This window comes from Drosophila miranda, chromosome 4 (assembly GCF_003369915.1).
Source record: "Drosophila miranda strain MSH22 chromosome 4, D.miranda_PacBio2.1, whole genome shotgun sequence".
Taxonomy (NCBI): Eukaryota; Metazoa; Arthropoda; class Insecta; order Diptera; family Drosophilidae; genus Drosophila; species Drosophila miranda.
Genome location: NC_046677.1, coordinates 14,989,991 through 15,007,504, shown reverse-complemented (window position 1 = coordinate 15,007,504; position 17,514 = coordinate 14,989,991). Strand labels below are relative to the sequence as shown.

The 17,514-nt window shown below is 43.7% G+C and overlaps 1 protein-coding gene across 1 annotated transcript; it reads right to left on the bottom strand.

Annotated features, from left to right (window-relative positions):
• Nucleotides 1–425: 425 nt before the first annotated feature.
• LOC108163883 (T-box protein H15) lies at nucleotides 426–6,537 on the bottom strand. Its single transcript, XM_017299398.2, has 4 exons — nucleotides 6,007–6,537; nucleotides 3,799–4,297; nucleotides 2,308–2,593; nucleotides 426–1,782 (listed from the first exon to the last, which is right to left on the bottom strand). The coding sequence occupies exons 1-4, from the start codon at nucleotides 6,221–6,223 to the stop codon at nucleotides 961–963; spliced, it is 1,824 nt and encodes a 607-aa protein (XP_017154887.2). The 5' UTR covers nucleotides 6,224–6,537; the 3' UTR covers nucleotides 426–960.
• Between the last annotated feature and the right edge of the window lie 10,977 nt (nucleotides 6,538–17,514).

The following is a 17,514-nucleotide window of genomic DNA, read 5'->3' as shown; positions in this document are numbered from 1 at the left end:
AGCAGAACAGAAATTTAATTTAAATATTAATCATTAAAAAAAGGAAGAAAGAATATCTGTATGTTTGATATTGCAACCTTTTATAGAGTTTGGAAATTTACTTCTATCTGAAAGAGGAAATATTTTAGGAACTGATCTCTGAAAAAATCCCAAAAATTCGTTCAGAAAACGATTCAATAAAAGAAAATAAGAAAATAAATTTTTGTTTGTAATTTTTTGGTTCACATATTTTTATTATTTTTGATTTGATTTTTTTTTTTAAATTTTTTTTTATTGTTTTTTTTGTTTTTTTTTTGGTGTTTTAATAATTTTTGTTTAATTATTTTGTGTGTGTGTTTTCACGTTTTTAGCGTTCACATTGAATACAGATTATGGTTTACTCTTCTTGAAATTTATGCTAGCCGCCAAATGCACAAATCCTTCGATAAACTAACTCAAGCGTCTATGAATTTATTGTTAATTGTTAATACTATGAATATGTCATTAGATGTAATAGCATAACTACACTATATAGCTACTATATATAGCTTACAATCGTGAAGCATATCTATATATAGTTTTTGTATTTTTGTTTGAGTTGTGTGTGAATTTTGCTCTAACTTTACACTGAGATGAGTTTTCGAACAACAATTGAAACATTTGTACAATAAATTAAACTAAATTACAAAAATTCTCTAGAGGAAGGTGCTGGAAGAATGTACATATATACGCCTATGATATATATGAATCTGTACAAGTTGGACAGTGGGTCGGAGGTGCTTAAAAAATAATTCAGAATTTATACAACAAATATTTTTCTGGCAATAGATTTTTCTTCTCTTGCTTTCGAATGGAGAACAACAAATAATTTACAACATTTAAACGAGTTTTGTTTTGTTTTTTTTTGTAGTGTTTCTTTTGCGTAATACTGCTCTTGGCAAGAACTTTCGAGTTTGTCCCACTGTGCGGTGCGCGGGCGGCCTAGTGGGCGGGGCTGCGGGAGGTCGGCGGCGCGGGGGGTGAGCCCGCGGACGAGTGCGGCGGCCCCTGTCCCTGGCCGGGCATGTGATACGGACTAAATCTCTGGTACTGACGTGGCCGCATATCGGGTGACGGGGATCCCGAGGAGGTGGACGAGGGCGTGGAGGCCGGCGGTGGTGGTGGCGGGGTTCGATTGGCAGCCATCGCCGCTGCGGCGGCCTGCGCCTGCGCTTGGGCCTGGGCTGCAGCCTGGGCGGCGGCCGCCTGTTGATTGGCGCTGGCCAGAAAGCCGGCCGTCAGCTGTGGCCACTGCTGCTGGAACATGTGGAAAGCGCCCAGCCCTGGCGGTGGTGGAGGAGGTCCTGCCGCTGCGGCGGCCGCCTGGTACATCTGGGGCATCATCAGCTGGGCGTACGGGGAGTTGCCACCGAACATCTGCAGGTGCTGACGCGCCTTCTCGAACAGCGCCATGGATGTGGGATCGCCCTGCTGGGCAAACTGCTGCATCAGAGGATCGGGGAACAGGCGCAGTGGCGACCGCAGCTGCTGCTCCAGGAGCAGCGCCTCCATGGGATCCCGATCGAAGTCGGTCAGCCGCGAGGAGTCGCGGAAGCCCTTGGCAAACGGATTCGAGTCGATCTTCAGTTTGGTAATCAACTGATTCTGATAGGCCGTCACCGCCGTGAAAACAGTCTCCGGGAACACATAGGTCTTGTGATCCAGCTCCTGCAGCTCTTTGGGAGTGCTCGGTATGCTCTGGCCATGGCTGAGGCGAACCAAGTGGATGCGGGGCTGGTAGCGGTGCATGGAATTCAAAACGATCTGGAAATGGAGAGATAAAAGAAGGGTTTTCATTGTAGTAAGTCGGTTTGGATCCAGGAGGGGAAATATAGATTGGCAGAGTGTAAAATAAGATCAATATGGAACTAAACTCATGGAAAAAGCTCTTCAGATTTCATCTTAAACCTCTAAGAGATCATAAGGTGTGGGTTTTTTCTCATAATTCCCTCCCTCTTCATACGGTGAAAACCTATCCGCAGATCTATTTCCTAAGAATTTTTAATTTTAAAAGTAACAAATACAAAAAATATTAAAAATTCCTTGATAATTCATTGACATTAATCAACAAAAACCCCCCTCCAGCTGGAACTCGGGTCTCCCTGAGTATCGTATCCCTATTCCCCGGTACCAGAACTTGATGCAAAATTATCAATCATTTAACACTCGCTGCTAATCGCTACCTCAGCATCTGCATCTACAGATGCCTCATCTGTGCAGCACACCAATGTGGCAATGTGGCAATGTTGCAACGTTGCAACGGCGATGGCGATGGCAACGACGACTCACCTGTCCATTCTTATCCATTTCGTTATTAGTCAGCTTCACCTTCTCGAAGGAGATAACTTGTTTGCGCAACGCCTCGCAGCTGAACGGACTGTCCGGATGGGCGTAGAGGCGGGCCGGGGGCGCTGGATCCGCCTTGCCAGCCACCAGCCAGGCCGATCGATGATATGCATAGCGATAGCGCTTCGAGTCCATTGGTATTATGTCCAGCAGGACGGCATACCTATCCGCTGGCTGGATCTGCCTCAGTGGACCCGAGAAGCTGACTCTCACCGTGGGGAACATGCGTCTACAATGGCAGGGAAGGGAAGAGAAAAGAGAAGAAAAATTTGATTAGATTTTCTCTTTTGTTATTAATTTCTGGTGGGGGATAGTGCGCATATTGCCACACATCTAGTAAAGTCTTTAATTTATAACCCAAGCGAAGGGAGATGTGCCTCTATTTGTTCGTTGCTGTGACAAGTGCAGACAATGGGAAGAATAACGAAACTCTTTAGTCCCTAACCCCCACACGATAGAGAAAACTATCCGGACTGTATCCTGTGGTTTAATGTCCCTCCTAAGCCGGACTGTGACATAACCCCGGGCGGGGCAGGGCAGGGCAGGGCAGAGCAGGAAGAGGCCAGAGTAGAGACCGCCCTGATTGCTGCCCGACTGTCTGCGACTCTGAGGTGTGATTTTTACAATATCATTAAGAGCCAAAGTATCTCTACGAGTATGCATGGGAGTGTGCGTGTGTGTGTGTCTATGTATCTATGTGTGCCCTAGGGTTGTCCCAAACTAGTCCACCTCTAGTCCCCTGTGCATGCGTGTGGTCAGGTGTGGGAGCAAGGTGTGGACAACCCGTGGTCTCTCGGATTGAACTTGTTCCCATTCTCCCTCCCATTCCCCGCTGACAAGAGCTACGCCCCGAACTGATTTTCCATTTCCATTTTCACTCTCTTATTTTTTTTCGCCCAACATTTTTGTTGCAGAAAATGCGGTTGACTTTTTCAGCCAGCAGCAGGTATGGTTTTCAATAGCTAGATGGATGGTTTGGTATGGCATCTATTGTGTTCTAGGGAGACCGCACACGGTCCCTGAGATGGCATGAAATTTTTGTTGATATTGCAAACAATTTTGCGAGCAAATTTATACGAATAGCAAAGGACAAAGTGTTAATGATGAAGGAGCAGACACTGGAAATTGAGAGAATGGAGTTTTAAGAAAACGAAATATTGTGAAAGACGTTTGAAAATGAATGGCAGAGTTCCAACGAATGGATACCTTTAAGATTTAGCGATTTTTCCGAGTCATATTCCCCATAATACTATTTACTTTTCCTCTCCGAAGACAAACTTTCTTTCCGCTACAGTTGTAGCCACTGAAACCCATTCCCAAGTCTCCCACGTTTCCGCACATTTCACCTAATGGCTGTTTGCACTGAACTGACTGGCTGGCTGACTGACTGATGGATGGATGCCACTTTTGGAGGCGACGGAGGCGACTGCTTACCTGCCCGTTTTGGTGATGATCATCTCGGTGCCCAGCTCGTGAAAGCGATCCCACAGCTCTTTGGTCTCCAGGTGGCACTGCACCGGCTTGAGATCGTCACAATTACAGGAACCGACAATTTTGGGTGTCTTTTGCACGGGCTCGGGGGTCAGGCGCTCCTCGCTGTCCTCGGTGCCGGGGGACTGGGGCGGTGTGGAGCAGCGTCCTTGGCTGCTGGTGGAGCTGGTGTTCAACTGCGATTCGGTGGCTGCCACGGATGCGGCGCCGGCGCTGTAGCTGTGGCGGCTCTTGTGATTCGAGTTGATGTGTGCCACATTATTGTTGTTGTTGTTGTTGTTGTTGTTGTTGTGGTGATGGTGGTGCTGTTGGTGGTGCTGTTGGCTGTGGTGCTGTTGGTTGTGGTGGCTGTGATTCAGGCGACGAGCCTTGGTTGGCGGCTCCTCAGCATCGCTGCAGTCAACCACATCAACGTCAACCTCATCCTCCACGGAAATTGGACCTTAAACGGAGAGAAAAACGAAAATTGAAAATTAAATGTGATTCGAGGAAAACACTGGGCACAAAACCCATCTAATTATCGGTTAACTGAATGCCGTATCTGGTATTGTGGGGAATAGTAGGTCTAAATACTGTTGACAACATTGGTTATCGGACGGGCTCTTTCGGCGGCAGACAGCGTGGAGTCGTCTCATATTATCGGAGTTTCCGCTTCGCCTCGCGTTACAATGAGACAGTCACAGTCGCCGACTTAATGGCCAAAACTGATCGCAGAACAGAATCGGCAATTAAAAAGCCCGAAACTCTAGCTGCGATTGCATAAACCCACTGCTTCCAAGGTGTCTGATGATCAAACCGAACTGCCTCTCTGGCCCTGAACGAACTCTGGAACACCTCACCTCATCTGGAGAGCCAAACCACCGCTCTCCACTAATAAGACCGCTCTGGAGTAGCTGAATGAACAGCCAGACGGTAAGGTGTTAAAATGCAAACTCAGCAAACGGCAAAAAAATGACCAAAAACCACACAGAAAACGTCGAAAGACTCACGAATTGTATAAAAGCAAATAAAAATAAAAATCGTTGCATATTTGATAAAAGATCATAAAATATGGAAACATTATCTCGGCTTCGGGCTTGGCTTTGGGTTTGGCTTTGGTTTTGCTTTGTTTTGGGCCGTCGCTAATTTTCTGCGCCTCGTAAAATTAATAAAATAAAGCACATTGTTGAAAATTATTTAACATAATTAGCCGCCTTTGTTTGCCGTCCCCGTGCCAGAAATATGACTTCCATATGTTTAGATATCGCTTATAATTTGCATATTAGCAGCAATAAATGCACGACACCGACAACCGTTGCAGCACATTTTGCTTGTTACCAATATACTGTATCTATCGGATTGTTCGGAACGATCTTTGGCTGGGCTTAATTGCGATTGCCGTCGGTCGGCCAGCAAGTGTTGGGCGGAACGAGTTATCCGACTCGGAATCGACTAATTGTCAGCACTAATTAAACACAATTCTGCACTGAGACAAAAGCAAAGGCGACAACAGTTGCTAATAGATTGGTTGTGCAATCAATTAATAATAATGCCTTAAGAATTTATTCATATATATCTTTTTGCATTCGGGTTTTAAGTGTTTAATCGATTTGTATGCCCCGAAATGTTAATGGAGTTGTTTGGGAATCTATAAATATAGCTTTGGAACTGAAATTCGGGAAGTCAGTAAATGATAGCTATATGAACTTAAGTTTCGACTATTTATACTACAATTATCTCAACATATAAACTATTTCCGATGGGGTTTTCACTTCAAAATTCATTTCTATACATTTTTAATAGGAATTACTTTCTCATAAGTAGCTACAGACTATAAAAACGAGTCTAATAATACCTAGCTTGCAGATACTTGTTTGTAAGCATGAAATTTATAAAGCATATAGTTTCAGATAGTTAAAAATGAAGTCAAATCTTCAAAATACAAATTTCTAGAGGAAAACTACATATCAGATTGTTGAATGTCAATAAATAAAGTATCTTAAAGCTTAATTTGCTTAAGCACCTTGTAGATACAAGTAATAGATACAACTCGCCTCTTCCTATAAGATTTCTCAACGAATTCCCGCCCAAAACCTATCAAAAAACCATCTTCAAATCAGCCCACAACTTCCAGATACATTTCTTATTTCCCAGATGGATTTCCCAACTTACTTGCACTGCGGATGGAGGACTCCCGACTGGAGGAGGTTTCCTCGCGGGCCATTATCGCCGCAATGGAGAAATCCGTTGCCGAGCCGGCGGCACTTTTGCTGCCCGTCGTGGCAGTCGCCACAGCCGATACGGCGGCGGCTGTGTTGTTGGCCCCGGGTGCGGCTGGCACAGGTGGCAGGACGCCGTTGCACAGATAGGGATGCGAACCGACCAGCATTTTGACGGTCTGGTCTTCTTTGGGGCCTAGGCTTTCAGTAGGGTTCGAGTTCGGGCAGAAGATATTGTATCTTGTCACTTGTCAGCACTTGGCACTTATAGAATTTGTGGCATCTTTTGCACACTTTCACGAGTATCTATCACTTTGTATCTTTTAGTATCTGTCGCACACTAGCAGTGTATCTGTATGTGTATTTTTGTATCTGTATCTGAGACGCACGCGAACGGTATCTGTTACGGTGGCGCAGCAACGCGGAGTGAGTGTGTGCGCAACGGCAGGCAGGCGACGACGAACTGAATTGTGTCAGGAACGTGTTGTATCTGAGAAGGCCTCCCAGATACCAGATACCAGAGCTCAGAGCGGTGGTCGGCGAATGGCAGGCGGGAAACCAGTTTCCCGGCACTGCCAGCCCCTAGAGGGTGCAAGCGGGACGGCTAGAGAGCACTCTCTCGGCAGAGTGTGTGTGTCCACCCCTAAGTGCGAGCGATGCAGAGCGGCAGGCAGAATTTGAGCGAGCAGAAGATTTCCCATTGGAAAAGCGGCGGGGGAGTGTTCGGTTCGTGTACGGCTCTCTCTCTCGCCATTTGTGCGAGAGAGAGCGCCTATTTGGGCGCACACACTCTCTTGCCATTCCACTCGCTCGCGTCCGAGTGGGTTGCGTCGTCGTCGTCGTCGTCGCTGTCACTCACCAGCTTTTGCCTCTTTCGCGCCCTTCTCTTCTCTTCCCCTTTGTCATAACTCATTTACAATTAAAAATGTCGGCGCTTTGCCAGCTCGCTCTCGCATGCGCGCTCTCTCTCTCTCTATCACGCTCTCCCTCTCGCGTTCTGCCGCTCTCTCTGTCTTGCTCATTTATGAAGTGCAAACGTTTCGCTTGCGGTTTTTCATTTCTTTCGTCTCTATTTTTTTGGACAACTTTTCGCCGTTGTCGTCGCATTCCGTTTCCTGTTATCTCTCCCGCCCGTGTCCGTGCCCGTGCCCGTGCTCTTTCCTTCCACGCCTGCTGCCTGCCGTTTGAGTGTGTTTCGTTTCGTCTGGTTCCCAACACGTTCCGCACTCACTCAATCATTGAGTGGTTCCTGGTCCACCTTTTTCGGTTCTCACTTTTCTCATTATTCATTTCGTTTGATTTTTTCACGCTTTTCATGCGTCTGTCATGGGCATCGACCACCTTCCTTCTCCAGCAGGACATGGATATGGACTTTGAATCAAGGTTAAGATCGCAATGGGATGTGGTAGGGGCAGTTCTATGGTAATCTGAAAATGGTTGGGGAGCGTTCGCACCTGATTATAGGAATATTAGCATTTTTCCCGTAAAAATAATCTTAAGTATTCAAACGATTCTGTAAATTATTTGAATCTTTGATATGTGGTATCTAGATGCAGTACTGGATAGAAGGTTCCATACAAAATTTAGTCTGTAAATATAGTAGAGGGAATACTTATTTATTTAGTTACAAAATTCTGATTAAATATGTTATACATTAATGTATCAAAATACATATAACAAAACAATAAGATTTAAAAGTTGTTATGTACCAGAAATTGTTTTAAAACTTTTTTATAATTTAGGTCGCTAAAAATCGAAAAGGTACCATTTTTCAGGATTTATTATCGCTTTTCGATAACTTTTATACGCTTCTCCTACGGATGAATCTGTCTGGGAATGTCCATACTTAATCAATCCTTAAATATATCAAAATACTTGAATTATTTTTGATTTTGATACGAAATGGTCAGCCCTGTAATAGTCTTCGAAGACAGCCTTTGTTTCTTGTAGTGTAATTTGGAAACAATTGTTCAAGGCCCTGGGAATATCAATATATTATATTCTATGGATCGATCGGGGATATATTATATCTCCCTATTTCTTTCCTTGTTTCAGTTGTCAGGTACCTACATATGAAGATCCAGAATTGAATAATAGCATACCATAATTATGCATATTTAAATTCGATGGAAACCACATAAGCCATGTCAACATATTGTGCAATTTTCAATCTACCATTTCCCATTTCCCAGGCTTAACCAGATCGGGACCTCTGTCAGTGCCAATTAATTTTGTTGGAAAGAAATTCGCTGAGAAGAAGAAAAGAAGGCAGCTAGTGACAGTTCGTCAGATTCATTAGGTGTCAGAGGTGACTGGGATCCGGGGATCTTGATCCTACTACTAACAAGCACACTAATCCCGCTTATCCTGTGTCGGAGAACCATTTGGTTGTGTGATTTCTGTAATTTGAGACTTTCTTTCTGAGGAGACAAAGTGGGCATGTCACATTGACACTTTCACCCGGGGAAAACGTCGTGTGTGTCCGCATTTCCTTCCCAGCGACCCATATGGCCCGCACTGTGTGTGTGTGTGCCTCGGTGGCAGTCGCGTATGTCACCAAAATGTCAAAAGCCAAGGAAAACACAAATTGGAAAAACAAAACCCAGCCGCTGTCCCTCCCGCTGCAGAAGTGGCCACTTGGCACTTGTAAAAATAAATAATTCCGCTTGTTAATTAGTCCAGCTAACTGTCCTCGTTTTGGGCCTCGACTCGATCTGATCTTAGCCGACTTTCTCCTTGTTATGATGGATGGAGTGGGCTCTCAAGTGCTTCTTCGCCTTTGTCGGCAATCAATATTTTTGTCCGTAATTTTCTTTCTCTCTTTTTTTCTTCTGTCTTAACGATCTTCGATCTCTTTTGGGTAATCGAACACTTTCACTTTGAATTTGGCCGCAAGGACTTCACTTGGACTTTTGCTTGGGTCCACTGTGGTGGCCCTCGTGTCTCAACAAATGATACATTTTCCTGCTCTAGTTCTGCTCCAGGTCCAAACTTAACAGGTTTCAGGGCGGTCACTATGATTGATGATGGATCCAATGGGCACTCTTTCCGATAGATACGATACGAGTATCTAATGTTTGTGCAGTGCATTGCAGTGCAGGATTTTCTTTCGACTTTCACAATATGTGTGTTTGAATCGGTTCAACTGACTTGATTCTTGATTCTGTCTGCAGCATTTCCGCTTCTCAAGTTCATATAACACTTAAAGGGTTCATAAAGGGGGGGTTTTCTTTCAAGCACTCGAGCTGAAGAGGAGGGCACGTGTTCACTTCGCTTTGGGGGCAATCGGAGAATTTCCGCTTGCCACTTGCTTCAATTTCAAATCTGCCTGATAAGCATTACTGGTAAAAGCGGAAGCCACCGCAGCAATGAAGAGGTTTTTATTTATAGAGACAATTCGAAGCAACATGTGTTCTGTAGAGGAATATTTCATATTTCATAAAGAAATGCAGCAATTTTATATTACTTTAACAAGAGGTCATTAGAATAAGGTACTGACGTGTACTGGATGTAATACGAACAAGAAATTGGTACAAAATGTAGGCGGAACTGCGTTTTGAAACATTGATTCGCTGGGAAACATTTAATACATTATTCCTCTCTATTAAGTAATATAAATATTCTCAATTTGTTCTACTAACAGAAGAATTAGGGCACAAAATAATATATAAATGATATTTGTTCCTCTCAATTTACCCATCCACCAAGATACATTTATTTTGCATCTATATCTAATCGAGTATTAAATATAGCTCCTTTCCATTGTCTTCTTCCAAATCCATTATCAAATCTGATTAACTTTATAATCCTATTGAACTATAATCGTGGACAAATCCAATCCATAGAAAATTGTATCTTCTATGCATAATTCATAATCTTCGCTTTTCTCAAATCATATTCAAAACTTTCCAGCGTCCCTCTGCCATTTCTGTTGCCTCTTTGTCTGGCCAGAATATTTGCCATCATCTTCCCTCATGTCCTGTGGCAGGGATCGGTGACTGAAAGATCTTTTGTTGTCATGTTTGCTGGCCGCAAATATTTACCAAATATTTTCCATTATTTTCAGTTGAACGCCCGCCCCCAGAAATATTTTGAGGAGGAGGCAACCGGTATTTCGGAGGAAGTTTTGTTCTGGAATTTATTAATGAATCTCATTGCCGTGTGGCCCAATGGTTTGGGTTTGGGTTCGGGTTCGGGTTTTGGGCTTTGCCCTGGGGACCCGGTGGTCTCAGTGCATCTTCAAACCAGAGCCGACGCTTTGATAAATGTCCGCACTGCCTCTGCCTCCCAGGGAATTGGCTACCGGGGCCGACTTTTTTTTTGTTTGTTACCAACCATTCCGTTCGTTTTTTCCGTTCCTTTCTTTTCCCCTTAGCCCGGTAGCAATTCCGCTAAAAGTCCGATATGAGAGTTTTCTCTTCTGTTTGTTGTAATTTGCTTATGCAAAAAACCCCAGACATAGAGACACAGAGTCAGACCGCAAGGAATTGTTGAAAATTTACTCGGAATTCCTTTTCGTACGAGTATTACCCATAAATCTTTGCCAACTTGCTGGAGTCATGCCCTCAGCCTTGCTGAATATCTCTGCGTGAGTGTGTGTGTGTGCTGCCGGAGTATCTGTGTGTACGGTAACAATTGTCACACCTTTCGGCGGCCACTCAGCAGCCTCCCTGTCCTGTTTCTGTCTCCGTTTCTGTTTCTGTTTCGTTGTGTGTGTAATTTGACTCATTAACAATCCGAATCCGAGCCTCAATCTCTGATGCGGCACTGCCCCAGAGAGTGGAGAGTGTGTGTGCATGTGTGGCAGGGCGAAGGGTTCTGCTGGGTCTATGCCTGCCTCTCATGCCACATAAATCACAACTTAAACGATGCGTAATTTTGTTAAATAACTTGAGGGCCCTCCCAAGCCCCGCTCTCGAATGCCCAGTTTTTTATTTTATTTATTTGTTTTTCCATTTCGTACTCCTTCAAAATTTATGTCATTGTCGGGCAACGCCTTTTGCGGCTTGTTCCCCTTTTTTTCTCTGCTGCTGTGCATTTATTTACCATTTACCCCAAAATGCAATTGGAGTCCAAGATGGAGAAGGGGATGGGGTCTTAATCTTGTACCACGCCCATTTTATGCAACTTAACACTAAATTTACATACTCGCACATCGAGCAGTCCTGGCCGGGCAGGCAAGCGGACTGCAACTGCAACTGGTTTTAGCCCTGTTCATTTCATGGCCCAATTACGAAGGGCAATGTGCAATTGAAAATCTGTGCAGCCAGAGATGGAGTCGCTGCCCAACAGCTGCAAAACGCGCAAAAGCTGCGGCTTTCGATTGGATGCCCAAGATTAGCCCAGGGTCCATAATTGTGTATGTCGAAAATGAGTTCAGTCGGAGCCCAGCAATTTGCTTGCAATTATTACTCAATCCAGGGAGCAGGAAAACCGCAAAATTTAAATGAAATTTCAACATTATGAACCATTTTGGAGGGGTATTACACCCAGAGAAAAAAGCCCTGAGACCCGAATAGTTAGTGGAACTCAGGGAACTAGTTGGGGAAAATATTTTCACTTACATTTAAATTAATATTTAAATTAAATATATTTCCTAAAAGTTTTAATTTTATTTAAGTCAAAGTGTATTCTATTTAATTTCTCTATCTTTGTATTTAAAACACGAAATTTAATTTAAATATGCGTGTATTTCTTTTTACTATGCCATTTTTCCCTCAGTGTATCATTAGGTGCGTTGGTAATGCTGAGTTCAAGGGATATTCGCTGTTTAAATAAGTCTTACATTTAATTCATAATTCCAAAATGTACTTATTTTCCATCCCAAAATATATAATCCCCTGAGCGGGCCATTTGTAGTTGCAATTTCTGCGAATATCTGCCAGTTCCTGGGGCATTATCAAACACACCGCCCTTGACAATAGACCTGCCCCAGTGCTGTTGATCCTGCCTCTAAGGTGTCTAAGGTGTCAATTACAACAGTTCCTCAGCTGAGAAGGAAAACGTCTCCTCTGTTTGAACTCAACCGCCGGACAGAGGAGTATTTCCAGAGGCAGAGTTAAGCCGCTAAAGGCGCAACACCCACCACCTCAGTGAGGGGTGTGCCACGCCCGAAGCCTGCAATTATCCTTTTCCAGCGGCCACCAACTGCGCCGGAGCCACAGGTGCAGCCTAGGACTACGTCCGATCCCAGAGTGGAAGAAGTGCGAAAGTAGGAAGCATTTTGGATGAGCAGGGACAATGGCAGGCCTGAGACTCCTCCTGGAATGATCCCACTGATCCCACAGATCTTTTGCACTTGCCGCAATCTCACTTTCATTCATTGCACAACATAATTGAGGGCGTATAATTGCAGGAGGAGTCTGTCCCTGGAGAAGGGAGGGATATACATTTATATAGATTGACTTCTTAGCGCCTGGAACACGTGCAACATTTGATTAATGAAACAGCGACCGGGGATAGATTCTACCCTCACAAAATGGTCGCCTAGAGGATCGTAAAAAAGTACGAGCAGGAGGAGGAATACTTTCAGAGCAGCCTGAAAATGTTGCACATGTCCTTTTGTCATAAATTTCCCAAAAGAAAAAGCAAACAAACCAAATGTCACCTATCCTCTCTATTCTTTTCTTGGGCTGTCGCCCCATCCTCCAGTCCTCCTGTCACAAGGCACAAGTCAAGTCAAGCTGAACCGTTTGCTCTAAATTGAATTCAAATTGAAGCAGGGACAGCCAGGACCCAGGACCTAGGACCTAGGACCCAGGAAAAAAGGGGAAGACGCTGCAGCATCTGCCCAAGAAAAGATCAGGCAGGCCCTAGTCCTTGTTCTCCTCGTCTCGGCAATAGATCATTTTCCACGCTCTGTGTGCGTCCTCTTTTTCATTATATTGAAATTTGTTGTGTTGTGCCAACAAAATATTAAAAAAATGTCATATTTGATTTGCATTTGAGACGAGTCGAGCCGAGCCAGAATCCTTGCCATCCTTCCATCCATGGGGATGCATTGTTCGCCCTTTGATGCGGTTTTAATGAGCACTCTATAGAGATGGCCAAAAAAAGAGCAGGGGAATAACTTTTGGTTGGTTTATGCTCTGCCACATCAATCATAATTAGGTTGCTTGTGTGTGGTTTTCTGGATTCATGGATTCAAGGCTTTGGGTCGTGCCCAAGATGCTTCGATTGTGACAGCTAGAGGCAAGGGATTGATTCGGAAAAGGATATTTGTATTGGAAGTAAGCGTGAGATTATTTGGTGATAATTCTTTAATTCAATTGTTGGAGTAATATGAAAAAATTATATGAAATCGTTCAAGGGTTTAATATTTCAATTCGAAATCTTCGATTCTGAGGCCAAAGATATCTTTACCCATCAGAAATTTGTGTGCAAAAGTATAGAATAAACCCCAATCTCTTCAAGTTAATTTACTCTAAACCTCGCCCTTTCACACTCCACATAGACATTAATCTTTCACACTCCTTGCCAGCCTCGAGTCCATTCAAATGAGTCAATGCCCTAATCTCTTGGCCTCATGTGAGGTCTGTTTGCAACGCCCAGAAATGTTTTTGGTGTGTGCACACGTCTAGGGTTTCGTCTTCGTCTTCGCCTCCTGCTCCTCCTGCCCTGCCCTGCCATGCCATACCCTTTGATGATGCAATGGCGAAAAGGATATCGTCCTCATTCTGGTTCTGGCTGGTTCTTTGGTAGGTGTTGCTAATGAAGCGTTGTGTGCGGTCTCTGGAAATTTGAGAGGCGTCAACAGGCGCTAAATCCGCTTACGTTTTGACGGAAGAAGTCTTGGACTTGGCTTCGACTTGGACGTATTGCTTCATTTGAGTTGAGTTGAATTAAGTTTAGTTGGGATGCGGTTACTGTTACTGTTACTGCCTTTGGTTGCGTGCCACTGGAGACAGAAGCCAGCGGCTAAATGGCTTCGTTGCATTTAGTTTCGTTTTCGATACTTAATGAATATTCACATTCCGTTCGATTCCATTCGATTCGATTCATTCGCCAGCTGACTCCTGGCTCCTGCTCGGGAGGATGACTTTGACCTTATGTCGTCGTCGCACGCAGCCCAATTGAAACGTTTAATTGCAACAGCCAGGAGTCAGGACACAGGACTCTCTGTAGTTTCTGGGAGCCATTGTCATTAGCGTAATTAGATCTTTCAGTTCAGTTCAGTTTCAGTTCAGTTTCAGACTTTAGCTTGGCGTGTCCTTCTGTTCTGTTCTGCTCTGCTCTTTCCTTTCGTTTTTTTTTCCACTAATTTTGATGCCATGGTACGTGGAACGTGAGCAATTTGTTTACCATCAACATAATTGGCTTGTTGGCCATCGTCCGGGTCTTGGGTCCTGTCCCCTGGGCCCACTTCTGACTTTTTTAAGCGCTTTTTTATTTCATCGGGAAAGTCTTGGCTTGGCGCTGGGCAATTAGTTGAAATGATTAAGCTGATGCGCCGTACTCCTCCACTCCCACTCCCACTCCCACTGGCACTACGACTCCGGGCCAACTCTCTTTGGTAATTACATTAGTGTTCTTCGATAAATTAACCGCCACGCACTCACTCAAATTGCCTCGACTCGACCATCTATCATAGGGATAATACGAGTGCCCATCAGGACGGGACCACCAAAAATTCGATCACCGCAACAGCTGCGGTGCGTTGCTGTGCTGTGCTTCGTTTGTGACAAGCTCAGACAATGCGGAACTGTTTTCAATTTGGCCTTATTCAAATATTGTGAATCCTCGTTGGTTCATTTGCTCGTTTGTTTGTCGGTTTGTCAATCACGGTCTGCCACAGCTCGTCACATTGATCGATCTAGTTCAGAGGGATGTTCCCTCTGTTTACCACACGCCACGCAGGCCACACATTGGAGGAGGCTGATCTGATGATGATCGATCACACACACTCACATAACCCTGACATTTTACCAGTTTCTGCAATGATTTGCCCCAGTGTCAGTCCGGAAGAGAGACAGGATCACTTGGTTATGATGGAACAATTGAATCGTGCTTGTTCTCAATGATTTTGGATTGTTTTAGGGAACAAAGATCAGTTAGTCTATACTATATATTTCTATATTCCTTAATTAATATGAGTACTGTTCTATATAGAGATCTGATTGTATTTATAGTTTCATTCATAGATGTTCCACAGTTTTTACAGAGTGTGGTCCTAAGAATTGTTGATTTTTAATGAATGAAAACCTCTGAAGTTGTTAGGCCTTCTTCCACAGCCTAACTCCGGTATTGTTCAACATTTTTATTGTCCGCTAAATGTAATAACTTAGCTTAAATTTCTTTGAGAAATCCCCCTTAAGTTGTGCCTTCTTTTTTATGGTTCCTTAGCCCACTCGCTGCCTAAACGTTTACAGCTCCCCGAGCGCCTTCAAATAATTTGACACTTGACTGCTCGACTTGGTTATACGCATTCGCGTACATGGATCATTTTGTTGATGTCAACTTTATGACTTACAACTCTTAAAAAACCACACCACACCACGGCACACACCCCAGTCCGAATACGCATAAGAAACGTAAATCCCACGCAGGAAAACTAATTAAAAAGACCTTTTTTGGGGCGACAATAAAATTTATGAAAATTAACATAAAAATTTGTGTGCGATTAACTCGAAAAGGCACGCACACACAGATACAGACATTTTGGCCATATGGAAAATCACATAATAAACAAAAAACGGAACAAGAACAAGGGCAATAAAAGCAAATATGGCGACACACATACACGTGCGGGTGCGCGGGAGAGGGTAGAGCTATGATGGGGGAAAGTGGGAGTGGGAGTGGGAAATGGAAGCAAGATGATGATGATGGGGCCTGCTTATCATTTGCCTCAATATACGAGCATGACTCGCTGTCGGTTCCAGTCTCAACTTTGGCGACAACAAGTCACGACAGCAGAGGCAAACAGCCACACGACGAAGCAGCAGAAGGAGTGAGTACAGGAGCAATATTACCCGAAATGGGAGCAACTTCAATCAGCGAGAAGGCTAGACACAGGCGCCGGAACTTTTGATACCCTTTTACAGATTGATTCGTCGTATCTTTGGTAGTTATGTCTTTTATTTATATGATTATGTTTATATGATTAAAACAGTAGTGTCTATTGGTTGGGAGGGTTATTATTAGAAACCAACCTATCTCTTAGAAGTATTTTAGTATATAAGCCACCCGTTCAATGGTTCTGACTCATGTTTGAATTCGAGCGCAAGACAATGGGGAAATTCTTTGTCCAGAGTACCAATCGGCACTTTCGGATGAGCGGAATATTCAATATTTTACTCGAATGGGAGCCAAAAAAAAAAGAAGCAGAAGTAAATTGCTGGCGTTTTCTGTCATTATAATAATTAAAAGATTCTTTGTTTTACTAGGGTACCCGGAAATACCCATTGAAATTATTACTTATAACATTTACCAATTTCTTCAATCATCACATTTTTAATAACTTTTTTTTTTCTCTCCTATAGTCCTTATAATAATAATATTTGCTTAGCAGACAATTTTGAATTATTTTCTACATTTTTCTATCCAAAAATGTTTTCTTTTGTAGGCAACAAACCTCCGATCAAAATCATAATACCCTCCTTCGAGGGTGCAACAAAAGTTAAGCTCTGTAGCGCATCCAAAGCGATTAGGCTGATTGGAGTCAGTGTGTGTCTGTGGCTGTGTAGGGGGATGAGTCGGGATGGGGGTGGTTCCGAGTCTTGTGCGCCGGTTGGCGCTACACCTTCGAGTATATAAAATAAACAATATACGGAATCTCACACGCTCGCATTATGAGTAATGTGCACCTTATGCCGCCGCCAAGTCGAATGTGATTAGGGGAAACTCGCTGCCTCCCTGCCGCCCTGCCTTTTTTCCAGTGGAAAATCTGTTTAGAGAATTTTATGGGCTTTATTAACCCCTTGACGGATGATGTGGTCGTCGCTGCTGTTTGGAAATCCAAATATTATGATGGCATCATTTACACGCCGCATTTCCGTTGATGCAAGTTGATCTCTGATCTGATCTGTTCCGAAAGGGGTTGTTACGACTACTTCTGATCTCATCCAGAGGGGGTTGTTAGTTTTATGTGCATTTTTATGGTTTAATTTGATTTCAGAGGATTGCAGGGATCTCTGTGGAGGCAGCTTAGATTGCTAGAGGATATTTTCTGTGAAAATCAAAACAAAATTAGCTACAGTTTCCCCACACAACCCGGTCGCTTCCCACACAATTTTCGACGCGTCTAACATTCGACTTTGGGCGAAGCTCATCAAAATTAATTTTATTGCAGGCCCAAAAACTTTCTACAGCCATTTGCCAGAGAGACAACAGGCAGAAGACAACCAAATGCCAATTTCTAAACGCTTTCTGGGGCGGAGTAAAACTTTTGGTTAATTAAACGCAAATTGTTGTGGCGGCAAATTGCGAAAAAATTGCCAAACTTTGTCGCCAAGCCATTAAAAGC